Source organism: Spinacia oleracea, chromosome 6 (assembly GCF_020520425.1).
Source record: "Spinacia oleracea cultivar Varoflay chromosome 6, BTI_SOV_V1, whole genome shotgun sequence".
Lineage (NCBI taxonomy): Eukaryota > Viridiplantae > Streptophyta > Magnoliopsida > Caryophyllales > Amaranthaceae > Spinacia > Spinacia oleracea.
Window position 1 is genome coordinate 97,696,307 of NC_079492.1, and position 26,873 is coordinate 97,723,179.

At 35.6% G+C, this 26,873-nt stretch overlaps 1 protein-coding gene and 1 non-coding gene across 4 annotated transcripts; both read right to left on the minus strand.

Annotated features, from left to right (window-relative positions):
• Window positions 1-553: 553 nt before the first annotated feature.
• LOC110777691 (MADS-box transcription factor 23-like) lies at window positions 554-10,718 on the minus strand. Of its 3 annotated transcripts, none has more exons than XM_021982279.2 (9): window positions 10,571-10,718; window positions 10,239-10,432; window positions 5,080-5,155; window positions 2,664-2,725; window positions 2,170-2,269; window positions 2,011-2,052; window positions 1,839-1,922; window positions 1,453-1,607; window positions 554-1,374 (listed from the first exon to the last, which is right to left on the minus strand). In XM_021982279.2, exons 2-9 carry the CDS (start codon window positions 10,418-10,420, stop codon window positions 1,365-1,367), a joined length of 711 nt encoding a protein of 236 aa, XP_021837971.1. In that variant the 5' UTR covers window positions 10,421-10,432; window positions 10,571-10,718; the 3' UTR covers window positions 554-1,364. The 3 variants fall into 3 exon arrangements, with proteins under 3 accessions (XP_021837971.1, XP_021837972.1, XP_021837973.1); XM_021982281.2 differs by having other exon boundaries at window positions 556-1,371; XM_021982280.2 differs by having other exon boundaries at window positions 10,239-10,674.
• A 9,106-nt stretch (window positions 10,719-19,824) lies between these two features.
• Window positions 19,825-19,931, minus strand: LOC130464572 (small nucleolar RNA R71). Its single transcript, XR_008924964.1, has one exon. It is a non-coding gene; the product is annotated as a small nucleolar RNA R71 (small nucleolar RNA).
• Between the last annotated feature and the right edge of the window lie 6,942 nt (window positions 19,932-26,873).

Sequence of the window (26,873 nt, forward strand, 5' to 3'; positions counted from 1 at the left end):
AGAACTCAAGCTTGCTCCATCCTTAACTCCTGTTATATACTGTGATAATGCTGGTGCTACTTATGTTAGTGCCAACCCCGTCTTTCACTCTAAGATGAAGCATCTTGGGTTAGACTACCATTTCGTGCGAGAGAATGTTCAAGCAGGCAAGCTCCGTGTCTCATACATTTCTAACAATGATCAATTGGCGGATGCTCTTACCAAGCCTCTTCCTCGCACTCCCTTTATCTCTTTGGTTCACAAAATCGGTCTCTCGTCTTGGCCGACCGTTTTGAGAGGGCATGATAAGGATTGACTAAGTCTTCACTTGACTAAGTCTTTAGTTTGTTACGTTGATACTCTGTTACTATAATGCCTCCTAATATTATGCACATATTCCTAGTTTGTTGCTAGTATATAGCTTAGTTAGTTTAATGTTTAGCGGCTACATTTCCATTCTTGTAAACCTAGTGAACTAGAGCTATACTCCTATAAATGCTGTTGCATATTAATGATAAATTATCACTTCTCCAATTCTCTCTATATAACTAATTGAGTCGCTTGACCCATGGAATTTTGGTAGGTACTATGCATGATTAGTTTGTTCATTTCCGATAGAGCCAAAGATTCATTTGTTCTTTTGGCTGTGGGATGTAATGGATTAAATCAAAATGGCTCTTAATACCTCTTCGTTTCCTTTCCATTAGGTAGGTAGAAGATGGTTGTCCCATTGTTGTCCCGTTATCGCTTTTGGGTCAATTGGAAACAACCTCTCTGCAATTGCAGGGGTAAGGTTGCGTACGTCCGACCCCCCTACCCCGTTTCTTGCGGGAGCCTCTTTGAGGCAATGGGGTAATGATAATGACTATGCATGATCAGTAGAGACATGAAGACAAGAAGATTAAATTCATCAGTAGAGTTATGCTATAGATCAGTTTGTAAGATGGAGAGGCATGCAGCAGAATAAGCTTTAGTATTTTAGTTTGAACTTTTCAAACAAGTAAGGGGTGCTACTACTTGAGCATGTGCATGTCTTATTATTGCTACATAAAGCACAATCTCAAAAATTGTATGTTCCGTTGAGAAATAAGAACCAAAACCAAATTAAATTTTCGATAAAGTCTCTCCATAATATGCCCCATTTATGTTCATTACTATCAAGTTTTTACAATAGTTGTTGGCTTCCATCTACTTGTACGTTGAATCGTTGATGCAGCAACATTCTGAATTCTGAATTCTGAATTCTGAATTCTGAATTCTGAAACCATTCTTAATTATGTTCAATAATCTCTCTAGTCTCTACCTCCATGCATTACTCTTGTCTCTTCTCTTGTACAGAATATTTGTAACTTGTTGATTCATACATGCTTAGCTTCTTAATACCATCATAGTCTGCTGCGTTATTTTGAAATACTTGGATCAGTTTCAGCAATAGTCTTTGGAAATGAAGAGAAGAAATGAAACAATCTTTACCCCAATGCTGTTGTTGCTCCTATTGCCTGATTTCTGTGTTTTTCAGGATGGCTTAATCGAAGATGAATGAGCTCCTGCGCATCCTCTCTGCTGCTAAATCCATTTTGAATCAAGGAATTTCCACTAATCCCATTCACGCTTCCGATACTATAAAGCTGATAAGAGGTAAATTCATAAGCTGAGATCATCCATCTTAATCTAATCTGAGCAATTTGCACACAAGATTAAAGAAACTGAAAATGTGACAGCATATATATAAAATGTGTGTGTAGGACCTTAATTACTTGAGAGAACAATAAGGGAATTAATAATTCAAAACAAGGAATATTGAGATTGATGGTGTCGATTTCAACATAGGGCCATGTTTTCTTAACGTCGTCTCATACCTTCTTATACAAGTCGGTGTTTTCTTGGCGAATTAGGTTCACTTTCTCGCATAGTTCCATATTTTCCTGCTGAATGATATTCCCCTGTAAAAAGAAATTGGGATTTGAGTAGGGTAAGTTGTGATGACAGTAAAAGAAATTAAGGTATTAATCCTGTAAATTAATTAAAGACCTTGTGATTAAGCTCTTGTATCTCATTTGTAAGGATCTGTTCCTGCATTTGTAGGATGAACGGTTGAGTTAACTAATTTTCATATATATAGCAGAGCAGAGCAGAGCAATTAAATCGTCAAATAAGCTAATTAGACTCTGTAGTCAATGAGTTTCTTGCCTTGTTCATGCGAACTCCTTGCAGGCTCATTTCTAGTTGCTCCTCTAGGGTTTGTAGTTCTTCAATGTTTAAACCAGAGAGCTTTTGTCCCATAAGTTGCCTGCCTTACCAGAATATTAATGTAAATCAACTCTTTTCTTTTATTATTATTTATTAATTCATCAAACCATAATTCCATTACTTCCTTAGTCCTTACTATATCGTTAGTCGATCTTATTACCCAACACCTTTATTAGCGTTTCCATTTAGGTTCAGATAGGGAAGGGTAAAAGTTCCATGTAAACAACCTTTTCTGTACAGTTACAATTACAAACACAAAATTCAATAATTATTAGTTTTACTATCAGTAGCTTTAGCCTCTTGACAGTTATTAGGATGTATATAAAATGTTTTTCTTTTTGGACAATCTGATTCTTACATTATACTCCTATTCAAGGAACTTTTGATGTTTTGTTATCGACTAGTTTCGAGGTATGTAAAGAAACAAAGTATACCGGTAGCTTTCATGCAGATCCTGCAACTGCTGCCTTGTGATTTCTGCCTCCTGTCGCCAAAACTAGCATGTAAAAATATTATGGTTAACATATTGTTTGTTTCCCTTGCCTCATTCATTTGATAAGATATTAATGAAGAATCTACAATTTATTTCTACTTCAAGCTGTTAGAATAATGCCTTGAATCGGCCAAACGTCCCAACACGGGGATCTCGCTATTTTGCGCCTATTTTCTAGGCTTTTCCGCATCCGTCTAGAGAGTACTATATAAACTCTATAGGTCATAGCATAGTTGTATTCTGTAATCTGTACTCCTCAAGATCAATAAAAAAAATTATCCCTTATGCCCGTTGAAGGAGCTAACACATTGTTAATGAACCACGTTAAATCTCTGCGTTCTTTATTTACGTTATTTAATCTTTCTTTGCATCCGTTATAACACAAGCATCTGAAACTGCATACCTCGCAATTAAAGAGCTATTTTAACTCGAATAATCATTGAATTGAAACGTAGAAATGAGGCTTTTTCTAGTTTGTTCTTAAGTTGTGTTTTTCATTGCGTAAATAATCTGAGAACACTCCTGTACATTAATTCAGGCAGATTATAACAATTCTCAGGATATTTCCTGCACAATTTGTCAATCGGATAGAACAAGTATTTCTTAAGTTGGTTGCACTTCTCTTAATTTCCATTCTGAAATGTTTTACAATCTTCCAATGCATGTGAAGCAATAAATCCTCTGTAGAGTGTATGCTAGCATAGCACCACTATTATAACCGCTTCCTCTGTATGACTTAGCAGTTCGCCTGTAAGTACCAACGAACTACATTTTAAGGGAATTATAATATAATACCTTAATCATGAAACTTTCATGATTCACTCTCTTTTCCGTTGACATAATTCCATTAAAATATAGTTCGTTCATACGGACAGCCAAAATGCTAATATACATACATTAGCACATGCATGATGTATCATTTTTATTTGTACTTCACTATGAGCAAATATATATGTACGGAATGTTGTACTTGACCACTTTTTTTCCCATAAGGAAATAAAAACTAGATTAGTGCCTAAAATAGGATCAACTGACCAATCTAACTCTAGAACATATTATATACAACCGAATGTACGGTATATTCTCTCACATTTTCTCCTTACGTGTGAAAAGAAAAATGTGACAGAAACCCCTAAAGGACATAAAAATACCATTAGATGCACCCGAGGATAACTAATAATTTCCAACCTAACTCGACCCATTGCATGGATAAAATGAATTGGTATGTATTTTGAAGTGTAAGCCTAGAGGGTAGAGTGTGTAACCATCTTATAATTAATTTGTACAAAAATTACTCGTTGGATTATAGAAAGGTGGCTTATAATTATTTGTTTATTTCATACCCAGTTTTTATTCAAGTGTGATATTTCGAGATTAAGGGATTCTACTAATTTGGTTTACGGTTTAGGAATTTATTCTTCAATGCTATGAAGTACTATCTCCTTCTCATAATGATCTTTATAATTGTGTAAAAATACGAGTGATTGTAATAAAATATGGATAAAGTAAGATAGATAAATATGGATTGTGAGTGTAAGAAAAAAAAATAAAGTAATGAAAAAGGAGTGAATAATTGTAAATGTTATGGGGTAAGGTTGTAAATTTTCATGTCCAATAATAGAATAAACCACCATGTAATAACATTTTAAAACAAACTAAAACGGAAATGGTAAAAAATCATTTTGAAATGGAGGTAGTAGTGCTAGAAAAAGTTTCAGACATGTTATTGGGATTCGAAGGGTTGCTCCTCGCTAGGATATTGTGATTCGTATAGTTCACAATTCACTAGGCCTATGTTTATCCTATTAATGATTTGCTTGGTATAAAATTATCACCAAAAGGAAGTGAACCGAAAGGAAAAGATGGGTAACGAACGGAAAAGAAGAGTAACCAAAGATACTTTATTTTCTAGTGTTTGATTTAAGGATAGCTTGGAAATTTACAACTTCTGTAATTTTGTTATATGGTCTAACTAAATGTTTTGGTCACATCATTTACTACGTAGTGTTTTTTAACTTTTACGTACTGAGATTACTGACTACATTCTGTGTTTAACTAATACTTTATCTGATGAACATAAACCTTATTATATTGTCTCTTATAAGAATTTGTCTGTTATGAATTTAACACGGATTTTTTAAATTTATTTTTGGCAACATTAAAATTTTGTGAGATGACTTTCCCATCTCTCATTTCCTATCAAATTCCATATCAATTTTGGAGTCAAACATGAAAAAGACCGACATTCGCCTTTTTTATCATTATATAGTAAATGTTGTTTGGATAAAGTTGTGAAGAGCTCAAAGGCAATAACATCGATCAACAAAAAGAAAATGTGGAAACAAAGATCATCATACCTTTAATTCAGATTCTGAGTTGAGGTGATGTTGCTCTTGCTTTGCTTTGTTATATCTCTCAATAACCGATTTCATGCTGCCAGGAGAACATTCATTGTTCTTGGTTAGGGACTTAGATCCGTCTCTTATTAGTTGATACATTTCTATATACACGTTTGTCAATGTATGATTTCAAACAATAACGTCTTCAATTATGAATAAGTAAATATTTAGTCCGTTACTCCTATTTTTTTACTTGCAGCGTTTGGGTGGGGCACAAGCAGTATGAAATGAATTGAAGTAAATATCAAGAATGTCATGTGATAACAAGCAAATTAGGTAGAAAAGTTTAAGTATTAATGGTAAGTTAAGATATACATAAGGGTAAAATGGGTTTTTTTGGTGTGTTCAAAATGCATGTGAATGCATACCAAGAGAGGAAATAGTGCTACTAATATGCAACTTTTTTTTTAAAAAATGATGCAAGTAAAAAACACGGAGGAAGCATTATAAAGAGTTGGTATTTAAAAAATATTCACTAATACGAATCTAACAAGATCGTAATTTACTTGATTTTTCCCTTAAATATAGATTAAAAAAAAAAAAATCAAGTAACTTGTATAAATAGTGTTATGATTGTGTCAACTAGCAGGAATTGGATGAATTGAAGTATTAAGTAAGGGTGAACAAAACACTACGTAAATTGTCCTGGTCTAAAATCATTACAAAAACTTTGATCATAAGGGCTCGTTACTCCGCTAGTATTGTTTCTTGTTTTTTGAAAAAAACTAAAAACAAAAATATGAAAGTTTTATGAATGATTTTCTTTGAGTTATGATTAAAATTTTGAAGTTTATTTATGATTTCTCTAGTTTTATTTAAGATTGTCCGAATTTCAATTTAGATTTTCCATATTTTAGTTTGGTTTTTTTTTTTATACTATTTCATAAGTTTTAGTTACGATTAATATTTTTTTAATTATATTAAATTTCTATAGTTTAGTTATGATTTTTCGAGTGTTAGTTAAGATTATCTAAGTTTTAATTAAGTTTTTTCGAGTTTTAGTTAAGTTTTTTTCGAGTTTTAGTTATGTGTTTCTGAGTTTTAGTTAAAAATTTTCGAGTTTTAGTTATGATTTTTGAAGCTATAGTTTAAGATTTTATGATATTTAGTTATGATTAAGTTTATAAAGTGTAGTTATGTTTTTTTTGAGTTTTGGTTATGATATTTTAAATTTTAGATAAGTTTTTCTAAGTTTTAATTTAGATTTTCCAAGTTTTAGTAGTTATGTGTTTCAAAATTTCAGTTAATATTTCTTAGTTTTATTTATGACTTCAGAAGTTTTATTTATGATTGTTTGAGTTCTAGTTATGATTAGAAAATGTTTAGCTAAGAATAAGTTTCTAAGGTGTAGTTATGATTTTCTGAGATTTAGTTAAGATTTTCTATGTTTTAGTTAAGATTTTCATAGTTAATTACCCCCTCATAATGATGTTCCAATTTATATTTTTCACTTTTATCAACGCACATTTTGTATTATTTACATATCTAATTATACATTAGAAAAAAGTATAAAATTTTGATATTATAGAAGTATTCTTTTAGACAAATCAAATAAGACCCCATAAGAATATTTTTTTTTCTTGAAATAATTTAGAATATTCTCTTGAATTGTGAATAGTGTCAAAAATCTAAATTGAAATACCATTATGGAACGGAGGGAGTATGTAATTCTGAGTTTCAGCTAAGATATTGTAAGTTGTAGTTATGATTTCAAAAGGTTTAGTTAAGGTTTTCTGAGGTTTATTATGATTTCGAAAGTTTTAGTTACGTGTTTTTGAGTTTTAGTTTTTTTTTGTTTTTTTTTTGAGTTTTTGTTAAGATTTCAGAAGTTTTTTGTTAAGATTTTATGAGTTTTAGTTATGATTTAAATTTTTTTGGTTAAATAATTGAGGGTTTTGGTTAAGATTTCAGAAGTTATAGTTAAGATTTTCCCAGTTTTAGTTAAGATTTTCTAACTTTTAAAAGCTTTTTATGATTCTGAGTTTTAAGTATGATTTCCGAAGTTTTAGTTAAAATTTTCTGAGTTTTAGTTATAATTTTAGAAGTTTTAGTTACGTGTTTCTAAGTTTAGTTAAGATTTTATAAGTTTTAGTTAAAATTCTCTGAGTTTTAGTTAGTACTAAGTTTTTTTTTTTTTGTTTTTTTTGAGGGGATGGTACTAAGTTTGTTTAAAATCATTACTATTTGACTAATAAGTAACTATTTGTCTTTATATCATAACATTTGTTATTCAATTAGTTATTATTTGATTACTTTTAGTTATGATCTTATTACTTCTAGTTATGTTTACACTAGTTTAATTCATCAAAAGGTCTTGCGTGCACAAGTTGTACAATAAATTTATTGTGCATCAACATAACTTTAATCCAGTTTTCTCTAACTTTTACTCAGTTTTCTCTAACTTTTATACTTAAAAAAAGTTAATAGATAAACATTTTAAAGTGTTAAATGATTAATTTTATACATTATTAGTGATTTTGAATAAATATTTTTTGTTAAAATGAAATTTTTTATTACTAAAAAGTAGATAACTTTTACATATATGATGGTGACTTTTAAAAATTTTACGTCAACTTTAACTTCGGTGTACAATATTTATCGTACACCTCATGTAAATAAGAATTTGTGTTAATTCATTCTTAAATAAAAAATTGAAAAAATAAAAAACAAAGTTTATTTTAATGTTTTTATTTTTTTTATAATTTTTTTCCATCAACATGATGTTAGCTGGCAGATTCTAGAATTCTAGAAAGATGCAAGCAAAAAGATGCAAGCAATGCGATATTTTCCTTAACATTTCTGTGAAGCTGTCTGACATAAAAGTTATTGAAAATAAAATAGATATTAGGAAACACCATTGGAAAAAAATAAAACTCTTATGGAAGTTTTTTGAGCCGTTATTGGAATTTCATATGGTGATGCTCTAATATGAAAGTGCAAACATAAGCAACTAATTTAGAAAATACAAATTAATAATTAGTTTAAGGACAATCTAAATTTGAATAATGGTATAAAATTTAGGGACGGGCTAAAATTATTACAGAGAATTTTATAAAACTTGAATGGATTTATATTTATTTATTTTTAAGTCAAGCTATTAAAGGGTTAACTACTTTGTTAGTTGGTTAGCTTACAGTTAGTCAGCTGGTTAACTTAAAGTGATCCATTTTCCTCCCTCTTTGATAAGTATCGATCATCTAAAATTGGAGTTATTTTGGAAGGAAAATGAAGCTCCGTCTTCTCTTCCCTTCCCTTCCCCTACCTCTCCTCTTTCCCTTCACTTCATTTCTCTTTCTTATCTTACTATCCAAACAACATGTGATATGCATCCGGGTGTTGTTAAGGGGGAACTTGGATCCGTTTGGTAGGGCGTAAAACGTTTTCATGGAAAACGATTTTCCTTTTTTCAATCATTTTACGTTGTTTGGTTGGGTAAGGGATGAAAAACAATTTTCCATGACTCCCTCAAAGGTGGAAAACCCTTTTCCATTTGAAAGGGAGGGAAATCACTTTTCCTTCTTTCCTCCTTACCTCCCTCTCCTTTCTTCCCCTCAATTTTCACCATCTTCTCCCATTTTCCTTTACGGTACCAAATAAAGGAAAACTAGTTTGGAATTGTGTTTTCCCTTGAAAAATGTTTTCCATGGAAAATCATTTTACAATGAAAACGTTTTACGCCTTACCAAACGAAGCCTAAATGTGTTAACAAGCTACGAAGTACTCCCTCTGTTTCTTTTTGTTTGTTACGTATTCTTTTTAGAGTGTTTCACAATATTTGTTACATGGAAGAATCTTTCCTTTTATAAACTTATTATAATGTTATTTTTTGTGCCAACTTTCAATTTTAATTGGTCCAATTTTTTCAACTCATTAAACAAAAGCCCTCCAAATTATCAAAAAAAAAATTAAAAAAATTGATAAGTATGTAAAGTTAGATATATGTGTGCTTTTCCACTATTGGTTCATTTTGATAAATAAAACAATCTTATTGGTTGTTGTAATGATTAGTGGATTGAGATTTTACTTGGGTTTTTTTTTTAATAAAAAAAGAATATTTATTATACGTTAATAAACGTGCAAAAGTCCAAACGTAACGAACAAAAAGAAACAGGGGGAGTAGTTAATTTAAAACTAGTTGTTTTGAATTTTTTTTGATAATTTTTTTTTTTGGTGCGAATGAGCCATAAAGAACGGGGATGAGAATCGATCCCAAGATCACCTGGAATCGGGATGGAATCTCTAACCAACTGAGCTATCCATCACTCTCTAACAGCTAGTACAACAATTAAGAACAACAGCAACAAATAACAGTTGTTGCATTAAGTATTTTACCAAACAGGTTTCTTGAAGAAATATATATCACATTGTTTTTTCACTAAGATGTTCATATCTAGCTCAAAAGAATATAATTAAGACCTTTAGACCCACGTGTGCAAATCAATCTCATAATTTTATGGATCTTCATTATGTTGCTGGCCCTGATTGTGTCCTAATCGAAATTATTTTTTCCTTCCATCTGAAATTAGTTGTCATGTTGAAAGTGTTATACTTCGTATGAACTAGTATTGTGGCATTCCGAATTTATAAACAGGTTGTAATACTTTAATATAGACGTTACAATATTGTAAATACATAGCAAAGCTTAATACCTTAAAAAGAGAAACAATTAAGTTCTCAAGAATGAAGGATATACAACTCTTTACCAAATGCAAGAAAGGGGATTTCAGTTTGCATAGGGTTTAATTTTATTGTTTAAAAAAAAGTTAAAAATAGCATTGATTAAAATTTCAAAAGCTGTAAACTTGAATTACTTTGCCTAGGATTGGATCTTTAATGAGTAGTTTTTGCTTAAAATTAAACCAAGAACTTGAATCTTGTAAATTCTTTAAGACAAAACATTATGACTATTGTCAAATATTGAATCATGTGGTGATTGGGGCTGAACTTGGTAGGGAGAACCCGTGTTCGATCCCCCGCAACAACAATTGGGAGGGGACTGGAATCTAACCACCAAGAACTCGCCCCGAATCCGGATTAGCCCTAAGGGTGAACCGGGTGCTAACACCAAAAAAAAAAAAGAAAAAAAAAGAAACAAGTAAATGAAAGCAAAATCAAACCTTGAGTTAGAATACTCATAAAGCTTGGATGTGCTGGAAAATATGATAACTCCAACTTCAGCATCACAAAGAATAGCAAGCTCTTTAGATTTCTTCAACAACCCTTTTCTCCTCTTTGAGAAAGTCACCTGCCTACTCGTCGAGTTATCGATCCTTTCAATCACGATCTTCCCCCTTCCCATTATTGCCAGTTCCTGTTAAAATATAAACACAAACAAATCAAAGAGTAAACATTCAAGAGATTGAACTCAATGACAATGACTTAATATAATTAAGATGAACAAATTCATTAGCATCAAATCTCTACTCCACTATTCCTAGCTCGGACTTACTCTAATCGCGATACTAATTAATCTACTTTACTTTAATTTGTTTGATGATCTAAGAATTATAATGGGGGTAATTAAGGAGCTAGGAGGACAGATTAAGCTTTCATTCCAGCAGCTTGCTTTATAAGCAAATATAGAGCCTGCAAAAACTATATACGAAGTATTATATATATTATTATATAATATATTGTACAATAATATAATAAAATAGGAGGTCCATAATCAACAAGTTGCTAATATTTTTATTAAGTTTACCGTACAACATAATTATAGATTAGTGAGAGTTTGTACATCATATGAAATAGCTAGTAATCCTTAGGGTGGTCCAAAAATAAAATTTCCATTTTTGGTATTCAAGTTGGGGGCACCTGAGGATGTATGTTAAATCAGTCTTTCTATGCATACATATTAAAATAGCGCCGTCAGGCGTATTCTTCACTGACACCTGGGATTTGTTTTTAAATTTTTTACAACTTCTTTTCAAAAGTTCGAAAAAGTAACTCCATTAAAAAACAACTAAAGTAAGAGCAGATGAACATGTCATATTCGTGTTCATATCGAATATAAGCTGGTTGGAGAACCTCTAACACTAACCTGTCCATTTAATAAACGTGTCGTGTCATGTTAACCCTGTTTAACTAATCATGTTATAAGCTCTTGACACTAACCCGTTTTTTTCGTGTTCGGTTCGTATCATGTTGTCGTGTTTGTTCGATAAAGTTGGCTCCAATATAAAGGTTTACTAGGTTAGGTCCCGTGCAACGCACGAATGAGACTAAATATTTTTTTTCTGTTATTAATAATTTATTGAAAAGATTTTTTAATAAAATAAAATCAATTTTTATCAACGGTTGTTGGGAAAATCAGAGAAAAATATTATTTTTTTATTATAAAGGAATTAGTTCGATTTTAAGAGTTTAGCGTTGGAAAAAATACTTAAGTTGTGAAAATATAAGAAAAAAACTTAACAGACTGTTATTAGGTACCCTTTTCTTTTGGAATTGAATAATATCCATAACCGTAAACATACCAGTACCCTCGATCTATCCAATTTTTTGGATATGGTATTGATTTGATAACCATATCAATTATAAACTTATAATACCCTATTTTCTAGACCTTGTGTATAACTGGCTGGCTTTCGGGTTTATAAGTATTTTTTTTAAAAAATAAGAAATTTTGTTAAACCCACCTTTTAGCACTTGTTTTACATAAAAATAATTTTTTTTTAAAAAAATGTTTGGGTATGGTCGTATAATAACACATGCAAAGTAATTTATTTATTTATTAACTATTGTATGTTAAGAGTATAATGATTATTTTTGAAAGTTTTAAATTAAAATCAAAAAACATTTTTCTATTACTACGTACGGAGTTTCCGTAATAGCTTACTACATATATTATAAAAATAGTAATATAAAAAAAATTGTGGCTTTTTCCATTCCTAACATATATATTCTTCAAATCAGTAAATTTTTTATCTTTGCCGTAATACATAAAATCATAATTTATTTTTTCATATATACTTGTATTATATTAAAGAGAAGGAAAGAATAAGAAAAAAAAATTCAGGAAATCAGATATTTTAAAACATTCGTCAATTAAAATATTTTTAAAAAATCTAAGGACACAACAGGAGATAACACGTATCATTCATGGTATATCTTTTTAAGATTCTTTAAAATATGACGAAATTTTTTCAGCAGGAAAAAAAAAAAAAAATATTAAGGACTCACCAGGACTTGACACGTGTCATTCCTGGTGTGTCTTTTAGTATATAATAGATAGATAGATAGATAGATAACTCAGTACATTAAGTTATTGGTTGTTTTTTCTTAAGTGTTGTAATCGTATCACTTTCGTGTTGAGAATTTCAACACAAACCGAACCCATTTAATTAATTGTATCGTGTCGTGTTGACCCCTTTAATTAAATGGGTCGTAAACCTTGACACTAACCCGCTTTTTTCATGTCCGTTCGTTTCGTGTCCGATTATGCCAGCTCTAACTAAAGTTGTCATCCATCTCATAGCTTCCCTGATAAAGAGTAAGGAGTCAAATTTATAAATGTGCTTCATATCCACGGTTTAAATAAATCCTTTTGAAAAAAATACAACACATGCATTTACATTCTGACTAATTAAGACAAATGTTATGACTTACATCCTCTATGATTCTCAACCCAAATTCTTATATGAGACTGTCCTCACCATCAACTGATGGTGAGACCAGTTCACACTTGCGAATTTAGGTATGTTACTTCTATAGTTTAGACATGTTACTTTTTTTTTTTTTTTTATAATTTTAGAGGAGGTACTTTTTTTAGTTTAGGTATGTTACTTCTATAGTTTATACATGTTACTTTTTTTATACGGAGTAGTTTTAGGGGAAATACCTTCTTAGTTTAGGTATGTTAATTCTATAGTTTAGACATGTTACTTTTTTTTATATAATTTTAGACGAAGTACTTTTTTTAGTTTAGCTATGTTACTTCTATAGTTTATACATGTTACTTTTTTATACGGAGTAGTTTTAGGGGAAATACCTTCTTAGTTTAGGTATGTTACTTCTATAGTTTAGACATGTTACTTTTTTTTTAAAATAATTTTAGAGGAGTTATTTTTTTTAGTTTAGGTATGTTACTTCTATAGTTTAGACATGTTACTTTTTTTTTTTTTTTTTTTTTTTTTTTATAATTTTAGATGAGGTACTTTTTTAGTTTAGGTATGTTACTTCTATAGTTTAGACATGTTACTTTTTTTTATACGGAATAGTTTTAGTGGAGGTACATTTTTAGTTTAGGGGAGGTACATTTTTAGTTTAGGTATGTTTTTTTTTTTTTTTTTTTTTTTATAATTAGAGGAGGTACTCTTTTAGTTTAGGTATGTTACTTCTATAGTTTAGATCTGTTACTTTTTTTTTATAGTTTTAGGGGAGGTACACTATTGGTTTCGCGCTCGTCACACCATCAAGTTGATGGTGTGACTGGTCTCACAGGAGACGCGCTGGATTCTCAAGTGGTCGTATGGTAGGAGTGTATTTGATGGGGTGGTCGCACATCTTAATCAAAGTAATACCTAGCTCGGCCTAAACGATAATGTTATAGGCAAGTAGGGTCATTTGCCAAAGGGATCAACCAACATATGGTGGAGGAGTTGGTGGGGAAACTCACATTTTGAGTTGGAGGTCACACGTTCGAATCTCATTAACTAAGAAATACTTGAAAGTAGATTACACGAATATCTATGTAGCTAGATTGGTTAACTTGTGATAAAGAATTACCAAAGGGGATCAAGCAGCGCAAATTTGATGGTGCAGGCGTGTGCACCGTGCTCTAGGTGCACCTGAAACAAAACGACATAAAAAACACATAAAACGCGCGTGTTTCATTAAATCCTGGGAACAAAAGAACATTTTCCTTGAACAAAAGAACAATACCCTAGAACAAAAGAACATTAAAGGCTCTGTTCTTTTCAGCTCTGTTTTTCGCGATTTTTATTCGATTTGCTTTCTTCTTGCGATATATATTCTTCTAGATTTTATGTTTTGAACTCAAATTGTGAAGAGGAGAGAGAAAGTATGAACTAGGTTTTCTAAAATAGTTCTTAGAGAGAGAAAGTAGTGAAAATTCCCAAAAATTCGTTGATTTTTCTGCTTCAACATCAAATTAAATCGATTCTTCTTCTTCAAATCTGAATTCTGCAGCTGATAATCAGATTTTGGGAGGTAATTTTTCAATTTTGAAAAAATAAATTATAGGTTTTGAAGATTTTGATTTTGTAATAATCGTGTGTTTGATGATTTTGATGATTTTGTTTTTGTAATAATCGAGTTTTGGTGGTTTTGATGATTTTAATGAATCAAATTATGTAACAACACGTTGATTTCATTGAAATCGCTGATTTTGAAGATTTGGATTATGTAATTACGATTTTTTTTCCAGAAAAGAACAGTTTTACGTAATAAAGAACATATGCTCGTATTAAAAGAACAGTTTCTTTATGCTCGTATTAAAAGAACAGTTTCATTATAGTAGAAAAATAGACCATTTTCGTTTCATAATTTGTTCTTTCATTCTATTGTGTTCTTCTTTTTAATTATTTTCAATTTCATTTGTGTTTCATAACTTGTTCTTTTTATTTTATTGTGTTATTTTTCTTCTTACTTTTTATTTATCCTTTGTTCTTTTGGTTGCGTTCTTTTTCTTGGTTTTATACATGTTAACCTATTATTTTTTCAGATATTATGAATAATGTGCTTGATAATTCATAATAGAATGATGAAAATGATGATTCCGAATCATATATTATTGTTGAACAAGGTACTTGACTTGTTCTTTTAGTCTCTCTATTTGTTCTTTTAGTCTTTTCATTTGTTCTTTTTATAATATTCTGTTAAAAGAACAAAATAAAAACACGTGCATAGTTCTCATTATGCACTCTTTAAGAATTTTTTCTTTCTCCTTCTCTGTTATTCTTTGATTCTACTTCCTATTTTTTCATTTTCTATTTTTCAGCAACTATATATATAATAATTGTACTTATGGATCATAACCATTAGTCATTTTATAAATACATTTTAGAGACCGAAAGAGGAGAGGATTTATATTCTCTCAACATAAGAGAGATTTTTTGAGAGAGAAAGAGTGAGATGGTGAGTGAAAGAGTAAAAAATATATTTTCTCCTTATTCTCTCTCTAAAATTCCTTCTGAATGTTTCTCCTTTGTTGAAAAATGAGTGAATTAAGAAAAACATTAGTTCAATTTGGCTAGTTTTCAAAGCAAGAGAATATCTGGAGAGCGTGATATTTTTTGAGGATTGAGAACAGTTTTTTAAGATTTATTAAAAGATATTGCTGCTCCTGATAAATGTTGATCAAGTGTTTAAGGTACGTTTCCTTGTTCTTTCTCTAATGTTCTTTTCAAATTGTAATGTTCTTTTCACAACTTTACTTTTATTGTGGCATCAACATAGTTTGTTCTTTTAAATCAAAATAGTTTGTTCTTTTATATCAACGTACATATATTGTTAAAAAAAGAACATATAATGGTTTGAAAAGAACACATAACACTTAAAAAAGAACATAGTCTGATTCGTGGTAAAAGAACAAAAATACTTTTTTTTTAAATATAGATTTAGTTTTAAGTGCATCAAAAAATCGTCGTTTCGTCTTTTTTTAATTAGAACATAAAATCGTTTGAATAGAACAAATAACACTTAATAAAAGAACATAGATCTGATGCGTTGGATAAGAACAAAAATACATTTAAATATAGATCTCGTTTTAAGTGCATCAAAATTTCGTCGTTTTTGTCTTTTTAATTAGAACACTAAGTGGTTTGGTTTGAAAAGAACAAATACAACTAATAAAAGAACATAGATTTGTTGTTCTTTTCGTCCCTTTCATTATGTTCTTTTGTTTGATAAGGAAAAAGAAAATGTTGTTCTTTTTCATGTGTTTTGTTCTCTTGTTCTTTTTTTTGTTGTCTTTTTCTTAAATTTTTTTGAGTTTTTGTTATTTTATTTTTCTTTTGATTTTGTTCTTTGTGTTTTCTAAAAAAGTTGTTATTCTTTTTTTAATTATTTTGTGTTCTTTTTAACTTTTTAACTTTTTTTACTGTTTTTTAATTTTTTATAATATTATCGATAATATTTTTTTTTTCTGTTGCATTTTTCACATGATGTTCTTTTTGTAAAATAGTTGTTCTTTTTATAGTGTATCAGAAGAGAGAATATGTTATTTTCAATTTTGTACATTTTCTTTAGTTTGTTAACATTAGTGTTCTTTTCAGCTTTTGGTTAATGTTCTTTTCGTTTACTCTATTATGTTCTTTCTGTTTAGTTTCTTATGTTCTTTTTGTATTTTTGTATTTTTTGCGTTTTGGTGCAGGTGCACGTAGATCTACGTGCAGGCCCCTGCACCATCCGCGCGTTGATCAAGCAGGGCTCAAACGCTTTAAACTACGCAGGATAGGGTTGTCGCACATCTTAATCAAATAAGACGATGAATTGGCTACGATAATTAGACAACCATGGATAAAAGTGGAGTAGAGACATGATTCACATTAACATGATTCAAGAATATATAGTGAACAAAGAATAGAGGCATACATAATTCCACGCAACCCCTAGGCAAAGTCTCAAGAATGCCCTTGTACCAAGTGCAGTAAAGGTCGTCATATCAAAACAAACCTCTACTCTCAAACAAATAATCTCCGATCTCCCTTGGAACGGCTGGCTGGAGCAATGTTTTCGATCAGTGAGTTCTAATTCTAATTAGGCTCACATCTTTATTTTGACTGAACCAATAAGGCCACGCCATTGGCATGTAACATATCACAGATTAAATAAATTGAAAATTCATTTAATAGCTTTTGGGGAAATTAGTTCGGAAAACATAATTAATTATACAATTTAACATTGGATCTTGAAATCGTATATCGTATTGCGTATATTCGTAAGCTAGTCGAAACGAATAATCGTATCCTACGACAATGGATCGTCAAGTACGAAACGATAAATAAATTATCGAAGGATAATTTAATCGCAAACACGACAGCAACCCACGAGCCGAGCGCACGAGGCGCAAGGCCCATGGGCGCATGCACGCAACGCTGGCCCATGGCCTTAGCTGCCTTGGCCGCGCGCGCAAGGAAGAGCAGCAGCAGCAACGACGGCCCATGGCCCAACTGCTCGCTGCGCTGTTGTGCTATGGTCGTGGGCCTGATGGCCGGTTGAGCTCTATGCTTGGACGCTTGGCTTGGCTTGGTTAATAGGTTATCTTAATAACCTATTCTAGATGTTTTCCAACAAACCTAATATCATATTCTAACCTAATTAAGGACATAGAGAACCCTAATTCTCGTTGTGCCTCCATTAGAGTGTTTTTCCCAAAAAGTAAACAATCTCGAATGAGATCTAAGCCATCAATCTCAAGACGGACCTGAACGTGTTGGTGAACCAAGTAGAGGAACGACATTTGGATTTCTTGTTCGTGTTCGTTGAACTAAGGGGAAAACACGCTACAAACGTTAGTTATGCTTAATCTGTACTTTATACATGCTTCCTGGCTTTGGGGTTATTCCGCTATTGATATGCATGTTTTATATAGTATTCTACCCCCGTCCCTTACTACTTTTTATGTGTTAAATGAGCTCTTAGGAGCCATTTTTAATACTAATCTGTATATTTGTGTGTGCCTTGAGTTTCAGGATTACTTAGTGAGAAATTGGTCTTTTTAGACCCGTTTCATGATAATTTAGGCCACTACATGATCCCGAGGGGATTCGGGACGATTACTGTCGACTTACGGGAGCCTTAGATGTTCATGATGAGCCCCGGAAGTTAGACTCGGTGTTGCGGACACATTTAGCTTTTCGCCCGGAAGATCTCCCATCGCCCACCGGGCGAGCAAGCCAAACAAACGAAAAGTCTCTCGGCGCCCGACGGGCGGACTCCTGCCCGGTGCCCACCAGGCGCCCAGCAGAGCAGCAGCAGCGAGTAATCTCCTACCGCCCGACGGGCGAGTGGCACCCGACCGGGCGCGTGCAGATGGTTTCCAAAGTTTCTCCCTCCGCCCGCCGGGCAGACCTGCGCCCGTCGGGCGGATTTCGAGCTTCCCGCCCGTCGGGCGGAAGGCCGCCCGACCGGGCGACGACAACCCTGGGGCTTTTGGGCGCGCGGTTTACCTTAGTTTTTCCGGTTTTTTGTTGGGTTTTTTGGGCAAAACTATAAATATAGCCCTTAGTTAATTTAGTTGGACATCTTATTATCTAATATTCTAGTATTAAACACTTAGTTTTATTTCCCTAAGCTGAATTTTCTCTATAGATTTATGCAAACACTTAGTTTTCAATTCCAATAAAAAATCAAGCTTTCTTTTTCTCTTGTTCTTCAATTAATGTATTGTTCTTTATTTCAATTCTTTGTTTAGCTTTAATTATGTTTTCAATCATGCTAATTGCTTTGTTTATTGTTAATATGCTTGAGTAGTCTATTTTCTAGGGTTTGGGGATCCATGATTAATATGAAGGGATATTGAATAATTGTGATTGTTGGCATTGTATTTAATTCCTATTGATTGTTTTATTTCACTATACAATTAGATTTGCGCAGGTTTAATTGTGGTAGTTATGCAATATCAAATTAAGATTCGAGAGATGCAATTTGATGTTTAGGCTTGTGTCAATGGGTGGAATTAGGATTAATACGTACGAGAGCCCGTTAATTCTAAGTCTATGATTAGTATCGATTCGAGAGACCAGGCTAGTCTAATTAATTACCTTGTTGATTATCGTGATTGTTCGTTGTCCTGGATTGTTATTTGTTGGTGAACCTATGCCCTAGATTCCTTAATATATTGATTCATACTCGTTTAATTATCGTTCGTAGTCTTAGCATACAAACCACCAACCAACTCTTGTTCCCAATAGTTTAGTTTAATTAATTGATAGTAGAAAGAACACTGTTTCCCTGTGGATTCGATCATGACTTCCCTTGCTACCTAGCTAGTGGAATTAGGTTATTTTTGATTAGGTGATACGACGTAAGCCTGTCAAAATTTGGCGCCGTTGTCGGGGAGACGGTTTTATTTTCTGTTGTTGATTGCTTATCCTAGATTATTGTTTGTTACTACTCAAGGAACTCACGTTCCTTGAGACCGGATCTCACATTGTTTTGTAGTCTTTGTCTATGCCCAGGACCGTAGGTACTAGTAATCTTACTCCATTCGATCCTGAGCCCGAAAGAACCTTTCGCAGACGAAGAACTTTCATTGCACATTGTGGGAATTACTCTGATTCTGATCATAATATTGGCGATCTTTTTCCTTCAGATACAGATTCAGTTTCAGAGATAGAGATGGGTGACGAAACTCCACTACCGCCACCTACCCCACGGCTTACAGACTATTCTAAGCTAAGTCTTTCCGTGCTACCAAAGGCAATCATGCCTTCTATTGCAGCTGAGACCTTCAAGATTGAGCCTGCATTGATTAACATGATTGAGAGACGCCAGTACGGTGGGGAACCAGGTGAAGATCCGAATCTTCACATACAGTCCTTCATCCAATATTGTTCCACCATAAAGCAAAAGGGATTGACTCCGGAGCAGACTATGGAGATACTTTTCCCGTTCTCTTTGAGTGGGAAAGCTAAATTGTGGATTAATGGGTTGAATCAGGCGGCTTTGAAAATCACTAATTGGGAGTCCTTGGCTCTTGCTTTTTATGTTAAATATTTTCCACCTGAGAAAACGGCTCGTCCGAGGGGTTAGATATTAGGTATCTCACAACAAGCAGATGAGAGTTTGTTCGAGGTCTGGGAGAGATTCAAGGACTTGCAGAGGGAGTGCCCGCACCATGGTTTGGATGATTGGTTCTTGATTCAGCAATTTTATAATGGTCTGGGTAATGAGTTTAGATGTTTGTTGGATTCAGCTGTCAGTGGGAGATTCATGCAACTTGAGGTGCCTAGAGCTATGGAGGTTATTGAGGAGATAGCCATTCACAATGCGCAGTATGGGAATCCTAGAGGTTTATCTAATAGGGGTGGTAAGCATGATTTAAATTCTATTGAACAATTAACTGCCCAATTGACTGCTTTACACTATAAGTTTGATAATATGCAAGCAGCCAATGCTTAATCTGCCCAACCTGTTAGTGTAGCTGCTATGAGTGCCCAACCTGCTACTGTTTGTGAAAGTTGTGGAATGTCTGGTCATTATGCACAGGAATGTAGGAGCTCTGTTGAACAATGTAACGCATTCCAATCCTACAAGCAGTTTGGCAGATTCTTGGAAGTGGTCAAAAATTTTCAGGTAACGGTTCCTTTTACTGAATTAATTTTACAGGTTCCTGCTTATGCTAAATTCATGAAAGATATTTTGACCAGGAAACGTGCTTTTTGTGAGGTAGAGACTGTAGCTTTCACTGAGGAATGTAGTGCCCATTTGCAAAATAAGTCTCCACCTAAACTTAAAGACCCCGGGAGTTTTTCCATCCCATGTAACATTGGCACTGTATTTATCGATAAAGCTTTATGTGATTTAGGTGCTAGTGTGTCTGTCATGCCTTTGTCTGTCTGTACTAAACTGAATATGGGTGAGCTTAAGGTTACTAATATCACTCTGCAAATGGCCGACCGTTCTGTCAAATACCCCTTAGGTGTTTTAGAGGACGTCCCTGTTAGAGTAGGTAAATTCTATATACCTGTAGACTTTGTGGTACTAGACATGCAAGAGGATTCTCAAATTCCCATTATCTTAGGTAGACCCTTCCTTCACACGGCAGGGGCGGTCATTGATGTTAAAAGTGGGAAATTAACTTTGTCTGTTGGGGATGATAAGGTGACTTTTAATCTGAATAGTGCCTTAAAAAGTCCCATGCTAGAGGAAGAACAATGCTATCGTATTGATGTAGTTGATTTTATTACGCGTGATAACGTCTCCCAAGTTCTCGAAAGAGATCCTTTGGAGGCAGTGCTTTGTTGTGAGTCTTCTGCAGGTGATAGCAGTTCTTGGAGTGCTGAAGTGGATGCTCTAGAGTTGGCTCTTGTTGGTGAAGGGTCCGAACCAGAGAGCACCAAATTGAAGAGGTTAGTTCGGCCGGTTTGTCCTGTTAAAGAGGTAAAAAAACCCGAACTTAAGCCTCTTCCTGCTAACCTTAAATATGCGTTTTTAGATGATGAACAACTTTGCCCTGTGATCGTCAGTACTGCACTTGATGCAGACCAGTTATCCCAACTTCTTATTGTGTTGAAAAAGCACAAAAGGGCCATTGGGTACAGTATTGATGATTTAAAGAGGATTAGCCCTGACTTTTGCATGCATAGGATACATCTAGATGAAAATCATAAGCCATGCATTCAACCCCAGCGTCGTTTGAACCCTGTCATGCAAGATGTTGTAAAAGCTGAAGTTATGAAATTGCTTGATGCGGGTATTGTATATGTTGTGTCTGATTCTAAGTGGGTGAGTCCTGTTCAGGTAGTGCCTAAGAAAGGGGGGGACAACTGTGGTGAGAAATGAAAAAAATGAGTTGATACCAACAAGGGTGGTCACAGGTTGGCGCATGTGCATTGATTATAGGCGTCTTAATGTTGCTACTAAAAAGGACCACTTTCCCCTTCCCTTCATTGATCAAATGTTAGAAAGGCTAGCCTGTCACAAGTTTTTCTGTTATCTGGATGGTTATTCTGGTTTCTTTCAAATTCCCATACATCCAGACGACCAGGAAAAGACCACTTTCACCTGTCCCTATGGTACCTTTGCATATCGTAGGATGCCTTTTGGTCTGTGTAATGCACCCGCTACTTTCCAACGTTGCATGATGAGTATCTTTTCTGAGTTTATCGAGTCTATCATGGAAGTGTTTATGGATGATTTTAGTGTCTATGGTACTTATTTTGATTCTTGCTTGCTAAATCTGACTAAAGTTCTGAAAAGATGTGAAGAGTGTAATTTAGTCTTAAACTGGGAAAAGTGTCATTTCATGGTTACTGAAGGGGTGGTCTTGGGACATTTGATATCTGATAAGGGCATTCAGGTGGATCGAGCTAAGGTCCAAGTGATTGAACAATTGCCCCCTCCAGTTAATGTGAAGGGTGTTAGAAGTTTTCTTGGTCATGCGGGGTTTTATCGCCGCTTTATCAAGGATTTTTCTAAAATTGTTAAACCACTTACCCAGCTCCTCCTCAAGGATGCCCCGTTTGTGTTTACTGATGCTTGTCTCGAGGCCTTTGACAGGATTAAACAGGCACTGATTTCGGCTCCCATCATTCTCTCTCCCGAATATATGGGATCTTCCGTTCGAGATAATGTGTGATGCAAGTTACTATGCAGTTGGGGCAGTTTTGGGTCAGAGAAAGGAAAAGGTTTTGTATGCCATTTACTATGCAAGTAAGAGCTTTGATGAAGCTCAAGTTAATTATGCTACTACTGAGAAGGAGCTTCTAGCCATAGTCTATGCCTTGGACAAGTTTCGCACCTATCTGATTGGGTCCAAGGTGATAGTCTATACTGACCATGCGGCTCTTCAGTATCTACTCTCAAAGAAAGAAGCCAAGCCCAGGCTTATTCGATGGATGCTACTGCTACAAGAGTTTGATCTGGAGATTCGCGATAAAAAAGGGGCTGAGAATATTGTTGCAGATCACCTGTCTAGATTGAGATATGATGATGGTAAAGTGTCTACACCGATCGATGATTCATTTCCGGATGATCACTTACTTGCACTTGCCAGTCAGTCGCCATGGTTCGCAGATTTTGCTAACTACATTGTAGGGGGTATTCTTCCGGCCGATCTTACATATCAACAGAAGAAGAAATTCCTACATGATGTTCGGTTCTATTTTTGGGATGACCCTTATTTGTTTCGTGAGACTGCTGAAGGGTTATACAAGCGTTGCGTTCCGGAATGGGAAGTCCAAGGTATTATCAGTAGGTGTCATTCTTCACCTTATGGTGGTCACCATGGACCGGCAAAGACTAACGCTAAGTTGTCACAATGTGGTTTTTACTGGCCTACTATGTTCAAGGATGCACAGGCTTTTATTATGGCTTGTGATGCGTGCCAGAGGGCTGGCACTATTTCGAGGAGGTATGAGATGCCACAGAACGGGATCCTTGAGGTTGAGGTTTTCGATGTGTGGGGAATCGACTACATGGGACCATTCCCATCGTCCAAGGGTAACTTGTATATCCTTGTTGCTGTAGATTACGTGTCCAAGTGGGTGGAAGCCGTTGCCTCACCTACTAACGATGCTAAGACGGTCATTTCCCTGTTCAAGAAGATCATTTTTCCTAGATTTGGGGTTCCGCGCGCTTTGATTAGTGATGGAGGGTCACACTTCCATGAGAAGCATCTTGATGCGCTCCTGCGCAAGTATGGGGTTTATCACCGCACCGGGCTAGCCTACCACCCTCAGACGAGCGGTCAAGTTGAGGTCTCCAACCGGGAGATCAAATCTATCCTTGAGAAGGTGGTGGCGAAGTCTAGGAAGGATTGGAGCGATAAGCTAGATGATACTCTATGGGCATACATAACCGCCTTTAAGACACCTATTGGTACCTCCCCGTATCGGTTGGTGTATGGCAAGGCGTGTCACTTACCAGTAGAATTGGAGTACAAGGCTTATTGGGCAATCAAACAGCTCAACATGAATGCAAAGTTAGCCGGTGAGAAGCGGTTACTTCAATTGGCTGAGCTTGATGAATTCCGACTACAAGCTTATGATAGTGCCCGGATTTATAAGGAAAAGACCAAAAAGTGGCACGACAATCACATTTTGCATAGAGAGTTCGCGGTGGGCGACAAGGTTATACTCTTTAACTCTAGGCTCAAGTTATTTCCTGGAAAACTTAAGTCTAGGTGGTCTGGGCCGTTCACCGTGACTATGGTAAGCAAGTGTTGGTCTGTTGAAGTAGAGAATGATAATGGTGAACGATTCAAGGTCAACGGGCAACGTCTGAAGTTGTACCATGATGGGGCTACTGTAGGAGTGGTTGAGGTCCATCACCTCAATCCCTCCGCCTCATAGACTGCATATTCAAGGTAACAAGGTCGAGCGGGACCTAGAAATAAACCAACGCTTTGCGGGAGGCAACCCGTATTTCATTGCTTTCGATAGTTTAGTTCTATTTTGTGTGTTTTGTAGCTTATTCTTTGCTTTAGAGAGGTGAGGAGAGGGTATTTTTACTGCTTTGGGCGTTTGATGTTGTACAGGATTGGCTCTTAAGTGCAAAAAAGTTAGAAAAATGATCGTAGAAGGACGTTCGCATATCGCCCGCCGGGCGACTGCCGCTCGACCGGGCGCATGTCGAAAGAACTCGCAATATCTCTTTTCGCCCGGCGGGCAGCCTGACGCCCGACGGGCGGCTCATTACGAAGCTGCAGATCTGATCGCCAACCGCCTGACGAGCGAGAAGCGCCCGACCGAGCGCGCGTCGAAGGAAAAGTGGCAGGATCGCCAACCGCCCGACGGGCGAGGAGCGCCCGACCGGGCGCGCGTCGAAAATTTTAGAAGTATCGCCTTTCGCCCGTCAGGCGGGAGTTGGCCCGGCGGGCGAAAGGAGAAAACACGAATTAAAGAGCACGGATCTCCCCTTTCCTTCACATTTTCCTCTCAATCATTTTCTTCATTCTCTCACATACTCCATTAAACCCCAAACCCTAAGAACTTCAAACCTTCATATCTCCCTCATCTCTCACCCAAATTCATCAATCCACACACCAAAATCATCCTCATAACATCCTCTTCAACCTCCATCAAACAATTTTCACCCTTTCTCACTCCCCACAAAAACCCCAATTTTCACCAAAATCTCAAAAAAACTCAAAACTCTTCAACAATGGGTTCAAGGCCAAAGAGAACTTGCACGGGAGCAACAAGGAGACAAGAGGAGGCTTCCACAAGCCACCCACCACCACCACCTCAGTTTGCACCGGATTCGGCCTTCCCGAACATGATTCTTACTAGTGAGGAGCAACAAACCCGTCTTGCACACCTCAAGCTTCAGAAGGTAGTCCCTACTCGATTTATTTGTCAGAAAACTTTGCATGATATGGGTATTGAGAGGGATGTTAGGAGATTATTTCATGGGGTGGGCATGAAGCACATGTTTTCCATGGTTAGGTTGACATTTAGGGATCTTACTCTTGAATTCCTTAGCTCATTTAATGTCAGAAAGAATGGATATAAGGATGCCACTAGAGTTTCTTTTCGATTGTTGAATAATGATTATGATATGCCTATTAAAGATTTTGGTGCAATATTTGGATTATCTGTTGAGCATGATAGGTCCCCCGGGGAGGGACATCTTAATAGTTTTGTTTGGGGAAAGTTGACTGGGGATTTCAATCCTAGTAGCATGCAGCATTTGCACGCATCTAGCGTGCAACATCCCGTCCCTTTTGTTTGGTTCCGGTTTATGGCCTTTACCATCTTTGGGAGGGACCAAAAGGAGAATGTGAGGAGCACAGAGTTAGAGGTGCTCGAGGGGTTTTTGTTGGATGGTAATGAAGGATACAGGATGAATTTGGCCCATCACTTGGCCATGCATTTACTCCTTACTGCCAACCACCGCTACTCGACCGATATTGCTTTAGGGTTTTAGTCACCCACATTGCCATAGCGGTGGAAAATTTTGCTGAGAGGGACCATGCCGCGGTCCGGGGTAACAATCTGTTAGATTTGGAGTATTTTGGGAGCCTTTACAGGGTACACTCTGAGTACGGGGAACTTCTTCCCGGTCAGATGTCATGGATGTTCCAGAGGAACGCTCTCTTTACTCTACCGGACACTACCGGGCTCACCAGTTTTACGAGGGGTCAGTCCCATTATCTGTGTGTAGGTGAGCAGACACCACCCTTAGCCAGCTCCAGCCCCAGCCATGAAGGAAATAATGCCCTTGGTCCAAGTATGCATTCTATGTTAAGTCTAATAAATGCGGTTCAGTATTAATTAACAAGTTAATAATTCAGTGAGATCAAGTGAGCTGAATGCCTAGCTAGAGGCCGCTTCAGTTCAAGTGGAATTAATGATATTAATCCACAGCTTACTCTTGACTGAACCCGTAGGGTCACACAAATAGTACGTAAACGGATCAAGTATTTAATGGCATTAAATACTCCATCTATGAATATTCGGAACCGACGGATCTTGGTTTCAGTGGGAGCTAAGATCGTCACAGGCAAGAAATGAATACTCCGGAAACGATGATATTGCCGGAAACGGAAATATGGATCGTATCGGAAATATAAATATTATCCAAGTCGTAGATGTTGCCGGAAACGGAAACATGGTACGTATCGGAAAATATTATCGGAAATGGAAATATTGCCAGAATCGGAAATATTACCGGAAACGGAAATATTGTCAGAATCGGAAATATTACCGGAATCAGAAAATAATTCCGGAAACGGAAATATTAAATATTTGTTCAAAACGGAAATTAATTCCGGAATCGGAAATATTAAATATTGTTCGTATCGGAAATGAATTCCGGAATCGGAAAATTTAATCGGAAGCGCATCGTACGAATAAGCATCGGACGAGGCCTGCCGGACGAGGCCCAGCACGAAGCCAGGCCATCGCCCAGCAAGCCAAGCGCGCCGCACAAACAGCCACGCCAGGCCCAGCGCAAGGCCAGGCCCAGCAGGCTGCGCAGCGCGCACAGCGCGCACAGCACGCGCAGCGCGCAGCGCGCGCGGGCGCTGCGTGGGCTGCTGCTCGCGCGCACGCATGGGGCCCATCGTGGCAGCCGTGCGTGTGTGTGCAAGTGTTTGTGTTCGTGCACGTTTCCTAAAACAT